This window comes from Hylobates moloch, unplaced genomic scaffold, assembly GCF_009828535.3.
Source record: "Hylobates moloch isolate HMO894 unplaced genomic scaffold, HMol_V3 SCAFFOLD_18, whole genome shotgun sequence".
NCBI classification, from domain to species: Eukaryota; Metazoa; Chordata; class Mammalia; order Primates; family Hylobatidae; genus Hylobates; species Hylobates moloch.
Genome location: NW_026652293.1, coordinates 12,001,715 through 12,017,546, shown reverse-complemented (window position 1 = coordinate 12,017,546; position 15,832 = coordinate 12,001,715). Strand labels below are relative to the sequence as shown.

At 46.0% G+C, this 15,832-nt stretch overlaps 1 protein-coding gene across 5 annotated transcripts in view; it reads left to right on the top strand.

Annotated features, from left to right (window-relative positions):
- Nucleotides 1-15,832, top strand: part of NAV1 (neuron navigator 1) — a 283,952-nt gene that overhangs the window by 247,651 nt on the left and 20,469 nt on the right. For 4 of the 5 annotated variants that reach the window (XM_032136971.2, XM_058430890.1, XM_058430892.1 and 1 more), the window contains 7 exons: nucleotides 727-875; nucleotides 2,763-2,933; nucleotides 4,035-4,087; nucleotides 4,851-4,874; nucleotides 4,986-5,063; nucleotides 8,094-8,177; nucleotides 8,775-8,886. In XM_032136971.2, the coding sequence (XP_031992862.1) occupies nucleotides 727-875; nucleotides 2,763-2,933; nucleotides 4,035-4,087; nucleotides 4,851-4,874; nucleotides 4,986-5,063; nucleotides 8,094-8,177; nucleotides 8,775-8,886 (671 nt within the window). The remainder of the gene's footprint in view (nucleotides 1-726; nucleotides 876-2,762; nucleotides 2,934-4,034; nucleotides 4,088-4,850; nucleotides 4,875-4,985; nucleotides 5,064-8,093; nucleotides 8,178-8,774; nucleotides 8,887-15,832) is intronic. The other variant, XM_058430891.1, reaches the window with a different exon arrangement.

Genomic DNA, 15,832 nt, shown 5'->3' with positions numbered 1-15,832 from the left:
GTATGAGGGAGAACAGTCTGCTTCTTTGGTCACTCATCTGGGCTAGGGGCAGGACCTACCTGGTCATCCACTGTTCTGACAGCACTGAGTTGTTCAGTTGGGTGGCAACTATTGCAACTTTTTTTTTTTTTTTTTTTTTTTTGAGAGGGAGTCTCGCTCTGTCACCCAGGCTGGAGTGCAGTGGCACAATCTCAGCTCACTGCAACCTCCACCTCCCCGATTCAAGCGATTCTCCTGCCTCAGCCTCCCAAGTAGCTGGGGTTACAGGTGTGCACCACCACGCCCGGCTAAATTTTGTATTTTTAGTAGAGATGGGGTTTCACCATGTTGGCCAGGCTGGTCTCGAACTCCTGACCTCAGGTGATCCGCTCGCCTCAGCCTCCCAAAGTGCTGGGATTACAGGCATGAGCCACTGTGCCTGACCGACTCTTGCAACTTGAAAGCCCACACGTGGAATCATAAGTCTCTGTCCTGAACTTCTGAGGAGAAGTTCTAATGCCTCCTCCATCACTTCTGCCCCCACCTCAGAAACCCTTACAGGAATACCTGCTAGTCCTTCCACACCACCTCTTCCTCCCTCCTTGGGCAGCCCTGACTGCTCCCTCTTTTCCATGTCCTGCTTTCAGAATCTCCTGGCTCCAGCCTAGTTCAGACACTCTCCACACCAACTAAACCTCTGACCACACTTGCTAGTCCCAGACTGAGTTCTTCTGCTGCCTCCTACAGGTACCAGCTTCAGTCCCAGGAGGAGACCAAGGAGAGGCGACATTCCCATACCATTGGTGGGCTGCCTGAATCTGATGACCAGTCAGAGCTGCCTTCTCCCCCCGCACTTCCTATGTCTTTGAGTGCAAAGGGCCAACTTACCAACATAGGTTAGTGTTTTCAGTCACTCACTGTGGCATGGGGTGAAGCAGGGGTCACCCTGCAGGGTGAGGCGAGGCAGGTGGGCTTTGGGTTTCATCTCATATTTGACTCATGCTGTATTGGGTTGTTTCATGGTGCCTCAGTTTATCCACCCAAAGTAAGATTGAAGGTAGAGTACTTCGAGATCCTAAACTGAAAAGTTGCCCCTGGGCACAATTTGTAGGGTCCTTTTAGCATCAGAGAGCCTGAATGGTGGCATGGAAAAGCTGTAACCCAAAGCCCAAAGATCAAACCAGTGCAAGAGCAGGCACATTGAACTGCCAGAAAGGAGCCACCACACCCAGTGCTACTAGGGCCAGCTAATGAGAGGGCAATACTGAAATGTCAGGCCGACGGGGAGGAAGGAGGGAAAGGTTGTCGATTGCCAAGGACGAGATCTGCCTCCAAACTCAGCCAAGTCCAGATTCCTCAACTGCTCTGGCTGAGCCCAGGCCATCCTAACCCTGAAGGCAGGGCTGACTAAGATGTGTCCTGGCCACACCCTTCCTAAAGCCTAGCGAGAAAGGAGAGCTAGGAAATAAGGAAGTGACTTGGAGACAGGAAGGAGAGGAAGCATCAGGTGGAGGGTCTGGCCTAGCACAGAAGCACACCAGCCCCAGTGCTGTGAAGCAGTATGCCATGATTGGCCTACTAGGAACCCATTCAGGAACAGTGCCTGGGATAGGCCTGTTATCTGCTTGCTGCATCTCTTTAAATCCATCCCTTCTTTCAGCTGAGTAAAAGAAATCAGTTAATAAAAGACAAGGACCTGTAACACACCCATGCAATGACTGTGGGGAATTTGAGGAAAGACTAGGAATTGGGATCACTTGGCCTAGGGAAAAGAACCATTCTTCAGACAGGATCATCTGCCCTCTGAAGGGCTACTAAATGGAGGATGGGGCCAGCTTGTTCTCTATCTCCATTGAAGACCAAATAAGAATTGCATTTATGCTGTAGAATGAGGGGCTGGGCTAAGCAATAATTACCTTAGGAATTTGAAAAGGTCAACAGAGAGGTGTGCCATCTTCTTCTGCACAGGTCTTTATGGACAGATTAGACATCCACCTGCCTGTATGGAGGCAGAAGAATAGACAAGGGAGCTCCTTGTGGGTATGAAACCATGAAAGGCTGTAATCCCAGCAGTGGGCGAAGGGGTAAGGCATCTGCAGGTTAACAGGATTCAGCTGAACCCAGCTTCAAAGCACATTCCACAAGCCTTACCTGACACTTTCACCTGCTCTGTCCATCTGACCTTCAAGCCGGGGCAATGCTAGGCAAAGAGGGCCATGTTTCTTGATGCTTTAGAGCCAACCCAGTCACTCAGAGTGACACTACTTTGTGGGGAGATTCTCACGCCCTTCCACAATGCCAAGGCAATGGGATCCCGTAGCCCAGCCCCTTTCTCTAGCTGGTGCTTTTTCATCATTCAGATCTGGGTCTTGGTTTGAATTTTCAGTCCTCCTGAGCTGGCAGTTATGTTTTAGAGAATCACAGCATCTCATTTTCATCAGCACATCCGAGTGATGTGAAGGTCTCAGAAAAGCTGCCAGGCCCCCAGCCTAACCTTCAAAAGCAACAACTCTGAGGCAGGCAGGGTTGAGGGAAGGTCTTTATTCCAGACAGCAGGGTCCTTCTCCATTAGGGCTTGATCTCCCCAGGAGGGACCCCGCTCCTAACCACCAGCTGCTTGCACACTCCCACCACTGCACCTGCCCCTTCCTCTCCTGCCCTCTCCCCATTTGCCTCTCATGCTCCCGGTGCTCCATCCCCCAAGGGCCCGGAGAGCTGATGACCCTGCCTCTTTTCCTGCCCTCCTGCTCCCTCTCCTGTCCCCCTTCCCTCTGTCCTTCCAGTGAGTCCCACTGCGGCCACCACGCCAAGAATCACCCGCTCCAACAGCATCCCCACCCACGAGGCGGCCTTCGAGCTGTACAGCGGCTCCCAAATGGGGAGCACCCTGTCCCTGGCCGAGAGACCCAAGGGAATGATTCGGTCAGGATCCTTCCGAGACCCCACGGACGATGGTGAGACTTCACGCCAGCGCGGTTCACGCTCATTCCAGCTCTGCTGGGTCCCCTCACCCACCACCTCCACTCCCACCACTCCCACCACCACACACACATATGATTCACAGAACATCAAGTTGGGCCATTTCAGTTTTTTCTCCCCATCCCTTTGAAGGGTCTGGGGGCCCAGAAACCTTGGGTGGCACATCTAGCACTGGGGCATTGGGATGGAGCATCCATCACTGGGGCTGGGGGAGGGAAACTGAGCATGGAAGGGTTAAATGGCACCCCTCAGGATGCTCTGAAAACCACAGCTTCTCTCCTCCTCATTCTAGCTATAGTCTTTCCTCCCCACAGTCTCTCAAATATATGAAAAGAAAGCAGGACATAATAGTAGCTCTTAATAAATCCTTACAAATAATTAGGCATCTCATTTCTCTTTCAAATATGTTTCAAAGATGAGCATCAGGGAGGGCCATCTGACTGTTGGTGGTGATCTGGGTGTTAGTACTGATCAGAGCTAGAAGACCAGGCTTATGGCAGGTTAGCTCTCCCATTATTATTTTCAGGATGGTCACTCCAGGAGGCATCTGCTGCAGACATGCTTTAGTTCTCACCGTAGGTTCTACTGAATAATCAGAATGAGTATTCCTCACTTAAATATTGTTTTCATCTGAATGATCCCCAAGATCCTAAGCACATCCCCCAGTGATGAGAGGAGGAGGCACGGGCAGAATTGCAATATTTGTTCTGAGCAACTCTGATGAGAAACTCCCCTCTCCTGCGGCTAAAGTGCTTTCCTGACTGGGAAGATAAGATGATGACTATCCATGAAAGTCTCCTTTCCCTTCTCTGAAACCCTGTGCCCCTCAGAGCAGGCTGAGCAAGGGACTGCCATACCCAGGCTGCCAGAGAATGTAGGCTGAAAGAGGAGGCTAGCTCGACTCAAGACCTTGCTTTGGGCTGTTTTGATACCAGTTGGGTTCCCTACTCTGTTCTTTCTGTTTGCTCCAGATGCCCTCCAGAATCACAATCCAAACTCCTGCCTTAGGGGGTCTTCCAAAAACCCCTTGTCCCTGGAACCCACTGTTAACTCTTTGTGTTCTCCTTCTCTTTCAGTTCACGGCTCAGTGCTGTCCCTGGCCTCCAGTGCCTCCTCCACCTACTCCTCAGTAAGAGCATTAACTTCTCTTCCCCTCTCATCCCCTCTCCTCTACCATCCAGTGCTCCCTAGAACCTCCTTGGAGTTGGGTAACTGGGTGGGGGATGGGGGCACTGCTGGCTCTTCACTGTACCCATTGGGGTGGGAGTGGGGGAGGCACCTAGAGCTCGTAGCACTCACTTGGGTGCCTCAGGTCCTCAGTGCTCTTTCTGGCCCTACCACCAGCTCCTGAGCAACTCTGGTGATTTTTGTTCCCCTCCTTTGAAAAATGGAGAATCCCCATGTTAGCAAGCCCTTTCTGTGCCATGGTAGATGGGAAGCATTTATGGCAAGGTGAGATGAATAGATTTCTAGGACCCGGACTCCAGAACCCTAGAAGTGACCGAGTGTTTATTGTGGGGCATCAGCCACAGCATTTGGCTATTAGGCATTTCTTGATTCGTAGATTTGTTTTGCTGCTAATTCTTTACTCCAAGTTGCTGGCAATAACCGTTAGTTCTCAAACCGACCAAAGTCTCATTTCCTAGCCTTTTTGGCAATGACAAAGTTTGCTGGAGATGAGCTCCAAAGAAATCTTTTATTGAAACCCTAGTATAGATCTGAGCCGAGTCCTGTGAGGAGCCAGGGCCAGGAAACAAGAGTTTCAGCCTCTCTGCACCTCTGAGTCATGCTTCTGCACATTTCCTACCCTGCCACTGGGACCTGACTTCTTCACCTCCATAGTAACTACTTCCTTTCTCTCTCTTTCTCTCCTTCTGTGCTCCCTTCTTCAGGCTGAGGAGAGGATGCAATCTGAGGTAGGGTGCAAAGCCTTTGTCTCTGCTTGTTAACATCACTGCACCCCGTTTTCCTTCCAAATCTTAAACAGCTTCTGCAGCCAGTAGTTTGTATTTCTCTTCCTTTTACAGCAAATCCGGAAGCTTCGTAGGGAACTGGAATCATCGCAGGAAAAAGTGGCCACCTTGACGTCTCAGCTTTCTGCCAATGTGAGTGCCATGAAGTACGGAAAGATCAAGGCCGTTATTTTGACTATAGTTAGACAAGTTCAGCCAAGGGAGGAAAATTACCTGGTAAGGTATCCCCTGGACTGAGACTTCAAGGGCATGGGTCTTCTTCACAGCTCTACAATAGAAGACTAGGGGATTGTTCTTCCCCTTCCCCTTCTCTGAGCCTCAACTTTTATGAAGAACCATTTTGCTTCTACTCTAATTAATAGGTATGGATGAGTTCATGTCTGATGGGCTGAGCTCCCTAGAGAAAGAGAAGAAGATTGATTATCAGTGGTTCTGCATGGAGGCAGAAACAACCTTGCCATTGGCCATGGACAAAAGCAGTTATGGATTATAATTATAGGGCTCTTAGAGCCTTTCCACTGCCCTGGGGGGTGTTCATGTCTTTGTTCATTCCACGTAACTGTGCAGGCACATAATTGGTCATTAGAATTCTGTCTGGTGACCACGACACTATCACTGAGAAACCTAACTCCCATTCTGGTCTGACTCCTTCATTCCCAACTGCCTTTTTTGAGTAGTCTCCTTGGGCAGATGGTAGAAACAATCTGAAATTCAGGTTGAGAGCTAGAGTTCTTTGTTTCTACCCTCAATACCTCCATTTAGAATGAGTCAATTTCTTTAGGCCTTAGTTTTTCTACCCTGTGACATGGGCAGAAATGAAGCCACCTCCTCTAACCAGGCTGTGGTAGTTTCTCCCCTGTGACTGAGTTGCAAACAGAGAACATAAGAGCCATTTTCCCCCAAAGCTGTAAACAACAGCTGAGCCGGATCTGCAGGAGCTTTCCAAGTGTTTGCACAAAAGTAACCATGTCTGCAATTTCCGCAGTAGTTTCTGGTTTTCCCTCTGCCCTTCCTCTCTGGGGAACCCAGCTGTCAGGCCTGGGGTCTATCCCTCGGAATTAGGTAGAAGAATATCCACCAAGATTCTGAATGTTTCCAACACATTTCAGCAGCAGTTCCCTCACCACACTAGTTATTCTCTCGATTCTCTTTTCCCAAACCCTCAATTCCTAAGTTGTACCAGTTTGTTAGAAGCTCATGTTAAGCCCTTTTTCCCACTCTTGGGGGACCCATAAGAATTGTAACATAAACAAGAACCATCTTTTCTCTCCCTTGTGCCACACCCACCAAAGCAAATGGCCTGGGTCACGTCCTGCACACCCCAGGAAATTCATGTCTGGGAGATGCTGGGGGGGAGAGGCGCCAGGGAGGCAGAGAACATTATTATGTCTGATTCATTTACACTGCAGTCTGTCAGCCACCATGCTGTCAAGGCTGGGCTGAGGCCAAGAAATTGAATTTAGAGGGTGATTTTTCTTAGAACAGGAAGTTCCATTTGGCTAAGAGAGAACAAACTAAACACCCAGACATGGTGGGTTCCGCATCTTAAAGGCAGATTTTTGCCGAGGGTCAGAACCCTGCCCTCAAGCAGGAGATGGGATGCTGGGACTCTAGGAAGGTTCCACAGCTCTCTTCAGGATTCTGTGACTCCAAACCAAACTTTTGTCATGTTCCATGGAACTTCCTAGCTACTAAAGCTGAGGGCACACCCTGGATGGAGGGGCCCAGACCACTTTACCCCTCTCAAATGCTAGCCTTTCTGCAGCACCACTGCTTAGCCCTGAGGTCTTACAGGTACCCTAGTCTGGGGTTGGGATTAGGGGAAGGGTCAATGTAGGGAAAGGAAGTGTAGGGGAGACGGGGGAGAAAGCCCAGCCAGAGCAAAAGGGGTCCCCTGGATGGGGAAAGGCAGCACAGAAGAGCATACAGGGGTTCTCGGGGCCTCTCATGAGTAGTCTTCCAGGGACTACAAGGAGTCTACAAGCAGACATGCAGGGATGTAGAGAAGCAAACCAGAGAAGACCTGAGGTCAAGAAGACAGATGTTCCCTGCACAGTGGGTGAAAGGAAACTGCTCAGGTTGTGACATATTATAATCTCGGAGCCCAGGCCTTGACAGATTTATAGTAAAAGTGCAAGAGGAAGCTCTAACTGGACTAAAGGGATTGCCTCCAGCCCTGGTCCTATGAAGTAGGCTCCAGACATGCGGGGCAGTGGATGAAAACGAGAGTTGACCCAACAGGGAGGGAGAATTGTAAGCCAGCAGGAGCCATGAGAATGCCATGGATTACCTAGAGCTCTGCACGAAGGAGCTGCTCAGAGTATGCCCACTTCTTGCCAGGGTCACCAACTTGCTCAGATAGTCTCACGATGGCTATTTCTCCATCCCCAAGTGCTGCCCTTTCTAGCCCCCGGCCTCATTCCCTTTACCTTGCCTATACATCTTGCAGCCAGTTGGCCAGCTAGAGGTCAAACTATGCCAAACCAAGTGGCCTTAGCTCCTCCACTCAGCACCTTTCCGAACTAGCCTGCCTCTTATCCAGAGAGCCCGTTGGTATCCTTCACTCCTCATGAAACAGACCTGACACCTAGTGGCCAAACGGTGGAATGCCCCTGCAGTTTCCTTCCAGCCTTGCAAACCTGGAGATCCTGGAACAAGGAGCAGCTGCAAAGCAAGAAAGGGTGAAGCAGTGGAGTAGCAGAGGAGGAAGAGATGCACCAGATAGTTTCTGCCAGGAGATTATTTGGTCCCTTGGGGCCGGCCCACTCCACAATGCAGGAGTTAAACCAAAATAATAGGAACGACCCCAGAGGCTATGGCCCACCTACCAAGTTGGCCACACCAAATATCACATAGAGCAGAGGGATAGTCCTACCTCTGGTAGATGATGGGTTATAGATCTCAAGTCTCCAGGAGCCTCCAAAAACCTGCCCTACCCTCAACCTGGCTTCATTATTCAAGAAGCTGGTTCCCACCAGAAAATTTCTTTGATTTCCCCTTTGTCTGCTCAGGGAAATCAATATTTTTTTAACCACCAAGAGGTTTGTTGGCATTAGTCAGCTCCGAGATACAGGAAATCAGTTAAAACTATTTCCCATTGTCAGTTATTGCCTTTCCCCCAGCCTTATGAAACTTAGCAATCTCTTTCTGTGTTTGTTTCAGGCTAATCTGGTGGCTGCTTTCGAGCAGAGCCTGGTGAATATGACATCCCGCCTGCGACACCTGGCAGAGACGGCCGAGGAGAAGGTGAGAGGCCTGGGAAGGGGAGGGAGGGGTGGGTGCGGCGAGGGGGTTCTCCTGGACAGAGAGGCCAAGGCTGACCTCCTCTTCTTGCTCATGAATGGCAGTTTCTCCCCACCTCACTGTGACCCTGGATTCTCAATCTGCCCCCCAATACAGTGTGAGCATATTCCTTATCCCAATGCCCTGCCCTTCTCTATCAAGTTTCGTAGAATTCCAGTGCCTCGCCCATTGCCTGGCACAGCATAAGGGCTCCTGCTAATCCCAGCTAATGACGCTGTTTTCTTTTTCTTTTTTTTTTTTTTTGAGATGGAGTTTCGTTCTTGTCACCCAGGCTGGAGTGCACTGGCACGATCTTGGCTCACTGCAAACTCTGCCTCCCGGGTTCAAGCGATTCTCCTGCTTCAGCTTCTCGAGTAGCTGGGATTACAGGTGCCCACCACCACGTCCAGCTAATTTTTGTATTTTTAGTAGAGACCAGGTGGCCAGGCTGGTCTTGAACTCCTGACCTCATGTGATCCGCCCACCTCGGCCTCCCAAAGTGCTGGGATTATAGGTGTGAGCCACCGTGCTCAGCCAACGCTATTTTCATTTCTCTCTTAGGACACTGAGCTGCTGGATTTGCGAGAAACCATAGACTTTCTGAAGAAAAAGAACTCTGAGGCCCAGGCAGTCATTCAGGGAGCCCTTAATGCCTCAGAAACCACACCCAAAGGTAGGACATCCAGCCACAAATTGAGAGGGAACAGGGAGCAGGAAAGGAAGAGTATTACAGATTTTTATCTGGGCCCATAGTATTCCAGGTCCTATATCAAATCTCTAGAAGGTGAGGGCCTTTAGATACCCTTCAGTGTGATGTCTGGACTGGTCAGTGAGGAGTACCAGGGGCATGACCCCAGCTTCCTAGGGCATGAAGGCAAGTAGAGGAGACCTGTAAGCCCCAGGGGTCCTCTCCTTAACCTTTACGTCAGGGCCAAAGAGCCATCAAAGACCATCGTTAAAATAGCCCTTTACATTTTTATGCAAATGTATTGTGTGTACACACACACACACACACACACACAATCTTATTTGATCCTCACTTTAGTTCTCCAAGGGAGATGCAATCTACTCTTCCAATGAAACGACCAAAGCTCACATAGGTTATATGGTGCTGAAATGGCAAGTTAGCCTGGATGTTTAGTAACCAGTCAAGCTTTGCTACAGAAGTCAAGATGGATAGGAGTCTGATGCCACCAAATCTGTGATCTCTAACTCCAGTCATGTCTTCAAGATACCTTGGCAGTCCTCTTACTTGTCCACACTCAGTTTTCTTTTTTATTCCGCTATCAGTGATTCCCGGCTTTCATTGCTTTTTTCAAGCTCCTCATATGCCACCACTGACTTGCCTTACTCTGAACATAGCTTTGGCCTCCTCCTTAGTTAAGAAAATGAACATTTTCAAGAGAGAACTCCATTGACTCTTCCCCACTCCATGCGTTTATATTCATCCAATACTTATTTATTTGTCTCCATTTTGTTGGAAGGATCCATCCCTTCTGGCCAAGAGTGACCACTGATCTAATGTTTTGGGATGCCCTCTTTAGCAACCATACAACCCCCCTTTACCCACACATGCCCTTTTCTACCTCTCTGATCTCTTATGCTCTATTCATTCCTTCTCTGCTTATAAACCTGCCAAAGGGTCTTGTATCTTAAAGGGGAAAGATGTATCAATCTATGTTCTAACTATAATCTTATTTCTTTCCTTCCTCCAGTCGATCCTACCTTTCCACCTCCCTTTCACACCTAACCCCACTATAATGATGCTTCTGTCACCATCATTCTACCAGAAACACTTTCACTAAATCACCAGTGACTCCCATTTTTCCAAAATCCAACTTACAATTTTTAGTACTTATTTTACTTTTTTTTTTTTTTTTTGAGTCGGAGTCTCACTCTGTTGCCCAGGCTGGAGTGCAGTGGCGCGATCTCAGCTCACCACAACCTCCGCCTTCCAGGTTCAAGCAATTCTCCTGCCTCAGCCTCCTGAGTAGCTGGGACTACAGGCGCATGCCACCATGCTTGGCTAATTTTTGTATTTTTAGTAGAGATGGGGTTTCACCATGTTAGCAAAGTGTTTTCAAGACTCATCCATGTTGTGTCATGTATCCACACATCATTCCTTTTTGTGGCTGAATAATATTCCATTGTGTGGATATACCACAGTTTGTTTAGCCATTCATCAGTTGATAGGTAGGCATTGAGTTGTTTTCACTTTTTGCCTATTATGAATAATGCTGCCATGAACATTCATGTACAAGTTTGTGTGTGGACATACGTTTTTTGTTCTCTGGGGTATATACCTAGAAGTGGAATTGCTGGGTCATATGGTAACTCTATGTTTGACTTTTTGAGGAATTGGCAAGCCGTTTTCCAGAGCAGCTGCACCATTTTACATTTCTATCAGCAGCATATGAGGGTGCTGATATCTCCACATTCTTTGTTTTTGTTTTTTTGAGATGGAGTCTCACTCTGTTGGCCAGGCTGGAGTGCAATGGTGCAATCTTGGCTCACTGCAACCTCCGCCTCCCAGGTTCAAGTAATTCTCCTGCCTCAGCCTCCTGAGAAGCTGGGATTACAGGTGCCCACCACCACACCCAGCTAATTATTTTTTTGCATTTTTAGTAGAGACGGGGTTTCACCATGTTGGCCAGGCTGGTCTCGAACTCCTGACCTGCAGTGACCCACCCACCTCGGCGTCCCAAAGTGCTGGGATTACAGGCATGAGCCACCACACCCAGCCCTATAGCTCCACATTCTTGCTAACACTTACTGACCTCTTTTTTGTAATAGCTAGCTTAGTGGGTATGAGGTGGTATCTCATTGTGGTTTTGATTTTCATATTCTTAATGGCTAAGAATACTGAGCATCTTTTCATGTGCTTATTTGCTATTTGTTTGTCTTTATGGAGAAATGTCCATTCAAATCCTCGGCCCATTTTTAAAATCAGGTTATTTGTCTTTTGTTGTTGAGCTTTAAGAGTTTTTTAATAATTCTGAATATTAGACCCTTATCAGACATATGATTTGAAAAATAGTTTCTCTCATGGTATGGGTTGCTGTTTTGCTTTCTTGAAAATATTCTTTGAAGAACAAAAGTTTTCCATTTTCATGAGGTATCATTTATCTATTTTTTTTCCTTTGGCTGCTTGTGCTTTCAGTGCTGTATCTAAGAAATTATTGCCTAATCCAGGGTCATGAAGACTTACTCCTAGGATTCCTTCTAAATTTTTTTTTAGTTTTAGGTCTTTGTTCCATTTTTAGTAAATTTTTGTACATGGTATGAGGTAGGCAGTCCAACTTCATTCTTTTACATGAGAATATCTAGTTGTTCCAGCCTCATTTGCTGAAAAGACTATTTTTTCCCCCACTGAATTGTCTTGGCACTCTAGGAAATCAATTGACTATACAAATATGAGTTTCTTTCTAGACTTTCAGTTCTATTCCATTCTTCTATATGTCTATCCTTGGCCAGTACCACATTGTTTTGATTACTGTAGGTATGTAGTAAGTTTGGAAATTGGGAAGTGTGAGTCTTCCAACTTTGTTCTTTTTCAAGGTTGTTTTGGCTACTCTGTGTCCTTTGCATTTCCATGTGAATTTTAGGATTCGTTTGTTAATCTCAGATTGAATTTTGCTAGGGACTGCATTGAATCTGTATATCAATTTAGAGAGTATTGCCTCTTAACAATGTTAAGTCTTCCAATCCATGAACAGGCATGCCTTTATCTAAATATTCTTTCATTTATTTCAGTGATATTTCACAGTTTTTCAGCATAGGAACCTTGCACTTATTTTGTTAAACTTAGTTTTTATGCTGTTCTAAACTGAATTGTTTTCTTAATTTCTCTTTTGAGTTATAGATTACTAGTGTATAAAAATACAATTGATTTTTTGCACATTGATCTTATATCCTGCAGGCTTACTGGGCTCACTTATCAGCTCAATTGGTTTTACAATCTCTTCTTAATCTGTATTTCTATCCGTATCAGTCTCCTGAGTTCCAGACCTTTACTTCCAACCACGTTTGGATGTTTCCACTTAGTTGACCTCATAGAGATATCTCTAACTTAATATGCCCAAAATTAAAGTCATCCCCTTCACCCCACTTACACACAAGCCAACCTTTTCCCTTCTGCAGTTTGCGCATCTCAGGTATTATTATTTGCCTGGTTGCCCAAGCCTCTAAGACGAGAATCATCTTTGATTCCTCACTGTTTCACCCTGTACAGTCAGTTAGTTCTAACTCCTACATAGATCTTAATTCTATCCCTCTTCTGTATTGTCACTACCCTGTCTCAGGTTTTTATCATTCTTCTCCTAGAATATTTCAATAATTTCCTTACTGGTCTTGCTGTGTTCGTTCTTCCAGTGCTTTCCTTGCCCCCAGAGTAATCCAATTATATCAGTTAAGATCAGAAATTACTCCAGGCCAGGCACAGCAGCCGACGCTATAATCCCAGCAGTTCAGAAGGCCAAGGACGTTTTGTTTTTGAGACGAAGTCTCACTCTGTTGCCCAGACTGGAGTGCAGTGGTACAATCTCAGCTCACTGTAACCTCTGCCTCCCGGGTTCAAGTGATTCTCCTGCCTCAGCCTCCCAAGTAGCTGGGACTACAGGTGTGTGCCACGATGCCTGGCTAATTTTTGTATTTTTAGTAGAGATGGGGTCTCGCCATGTTGGCCAGGCTGTCTTGAACTCCCGGCCTCAGGTGATCCACCCACCTCGGCCTCCGAAAGTGTTGGGATTATAGGCATAAGCCACCGTGTCCAGCCACTGTTCATTTTCTTAGGTGTGATAATAGTACTGTGGGAGCATGTTCTTATTCTTAGAAAGTACATCCATCTCCAAAAAAAGAAAAAAAGAAAGAATATTCTGAAGTCTTTAGTGTCAAAAGATGTGTTCTCTGTAACTTATTCTCAAATTGTTCAAGAAACTGTGTGTGTGTGTGTGTAGAGAGAGAGAGAAAGCAAATAAAACAAAATATTAACAATTGTTGAATTAGGTGGAGGGCATATGGGTTCTTCTGTGTGTAATCTGCTCTTCAAACATATATTTGCTGAATGAATGAATTGTGCTTTTTGCTATGAGTTTTCGTGTTATCCTCAGTTCATGTTGATCCAGGCTCAACTTGGTAAGGAGGATTTCTAGGAACATTCAAAGAATCAATGCTTAGCCAATAATGCCTATCTTTATTTTATTTTATTTATAAATAGATAATAAATGTACGTGGTACAAAATTCAAAATGCACAAGAGGTTTCTTAACTTTTTGAAGATTGCTTGATCCTGCAACGTATCATTTGCTCTTAAAAGTACTATATAGGGTCAGGTGCAGTGGCTCATACCTATAATCCCAGCACTTTGGGAGGCCATGGCAGGTGGATCACCTGAGGTCAGGAGTTCAAGACCAGCCTGGTCAACATGGTGAAACCCTGTCTCTACTAAAAATACAAAAATTGCTGGTCATGATGGCAGATGCCTGTAATCCCAGCTACTCGGCAGGAGAATCGCTTGAACCTGGGAGGCAGAGGTTGCAGTGAGGCGAGATCACGCCATTACACTCCAGCCTGGGCAACAAGAGCGAAACTTCGTCTCAAAAAAAAAAATAAATAAAGTACTATATAGTGTATTTTTTAAATGTAACTGATATATCCCAACTAATTGAAACCTCCAAATAACTGATAGACAGATGCACATACTTTGCTACCCTTTATTTTGTATTTTTTATTTTTATTTTTATTTTTTGAGAGAGGGTCTCACTCTGTTGCCCAGGCTGGAGCACAGTGGTGCTATCTCAGCTCACTGCAGCCCCGATCCCCGGGACTCATGTGATTTTCCCACCTAAGCCTCCGGAGTATCTGTGATTAGAGGTGCGCACCACCATGCCTAGCTAACTTTTGGTATTTTTGGTAGAGACAGGGTTTAGCTATGTTGCCCAGGCTAGTCTCAAAGTCCTGGACTCAAACAATCCACCCACCTGGGCCTCCCAGAGTGCTGGAATTACAGGCATGGGCCACCACACCCAGCCCCTTTATTTTATTTTTAATTAACTGTTTCAATTAAACTAATTTTTATCATAAAAGCAATGCATGTTCTGAGGGGGAATGTAAACTAGGGGTTGGCAAATCATGGTCCATCAGCCAAATCTGGCTCACCACTCTGTTTGTAAATAAAGTTTTATTGGAAACACAGCCACACTCATTAATTTACATAATGTCTGTGGCTGCTTTCATGCTACAATAGCAGAACTGAGGAGTTGTGACCAAGACCCTATGGCCACAAAGCATAAAATATTTACTATCTGGCCCTTTACAGTAAATGTTTTCCAACCACTGAGATAAACTATATAGAAGGGTATATGGTGAAATATAAAATCCCTCTCCCTGAGTCACCCCTTCAAATCCCAATCCCCAGAGGTAAGTACTGCTAATAGTTTTAATCTTTCCAGAAATAAATATCTATGTATATACAAACAAACATATATGGATACATATATTCATTTTTACACAAATGAAGACTTCTTTTTACTTCAACTTGGCGTATCTTTTTTTATTTTATTTTATTTTTTTTTAGACAGGGTCTCACTCTCATTCTGTTGCCTGAGATGGAATGTAGTTATGCAATCTCAGCCCACTACAACCTCCACCTCCTGGGTTCAAGCGATCCTCCTGCCTCAGCCACCCAAGTAGCTGAGACCACAGGCGTGTGCCACCACACTCGGCTAATTTTGTAATTATTTGTAGAGATGGGGTTTCACTATGTTGTCCAGGTTGGTCTTGAACTGCTGGCTCAGCCATCCTCCCGCCTTGGCCTCCCAAAGTGCTGGGATTACAGGCATGAGCCACCACACCCAGCCTCAGCATATCCTCTTGAGAATTTCCCACGCCTTTTAAAATAACTGAAGTACTCTGTAGTATCATTAACTGGGTATAATAATCATTGTACAAAGGGTTTTCCAAATGCCTTATGAGCTTTGTAGTTACAGCATCAGATCCTAGGATCTGGATTTCCCTGTAGTATCAAGGGAAAATTAGAGTTTAATCCATTTCTGGTCATGGTGAGAGTGAGAAAAATAACCAAACCTTCCCCACATCTCCTTCATCTAACAGGTTTTGTTTCTAGGAGGACAATTGCAAATAGCCACTTTACTACTCCCCTTCCTCTAGTTTAGTTTCCCTACATTTCATCTTTCTCATTAACATAGTAAGCTCTATTTTAAAAATACTTTTTAAAATAGAGATGAGGGCCTCACTGTGTTGCCCAGGCTGGTCTCAAACTCCTGGGCTTAAGTGATAGTCCTGCCTTGGCCTCCCTGAGTGCTGGGGTTACAGTTGTGAGCCACTGAGCCCAGCCTAAAAAATCTTTGACATTGCACCATAGTTAGGCAAGATGTGTGCATTGGAGGAGGTTGAGTGAAATGTGCAGAGGACTTCCCTGTGCATTTCTTTGCAACTTCCTATGAATCTATAATTATTTTAAAATAAAAAGGATTTTAAAAATCAGATAATATTTTGCCTTTGCTTCAGAATTTCTGTTCTCCATTATCTATGGCACAAAGGCAAATTTCATTTAAAAGACATTGAGGGTGCCAAGCACGGTGGCTCACCCCTGTAATCCCA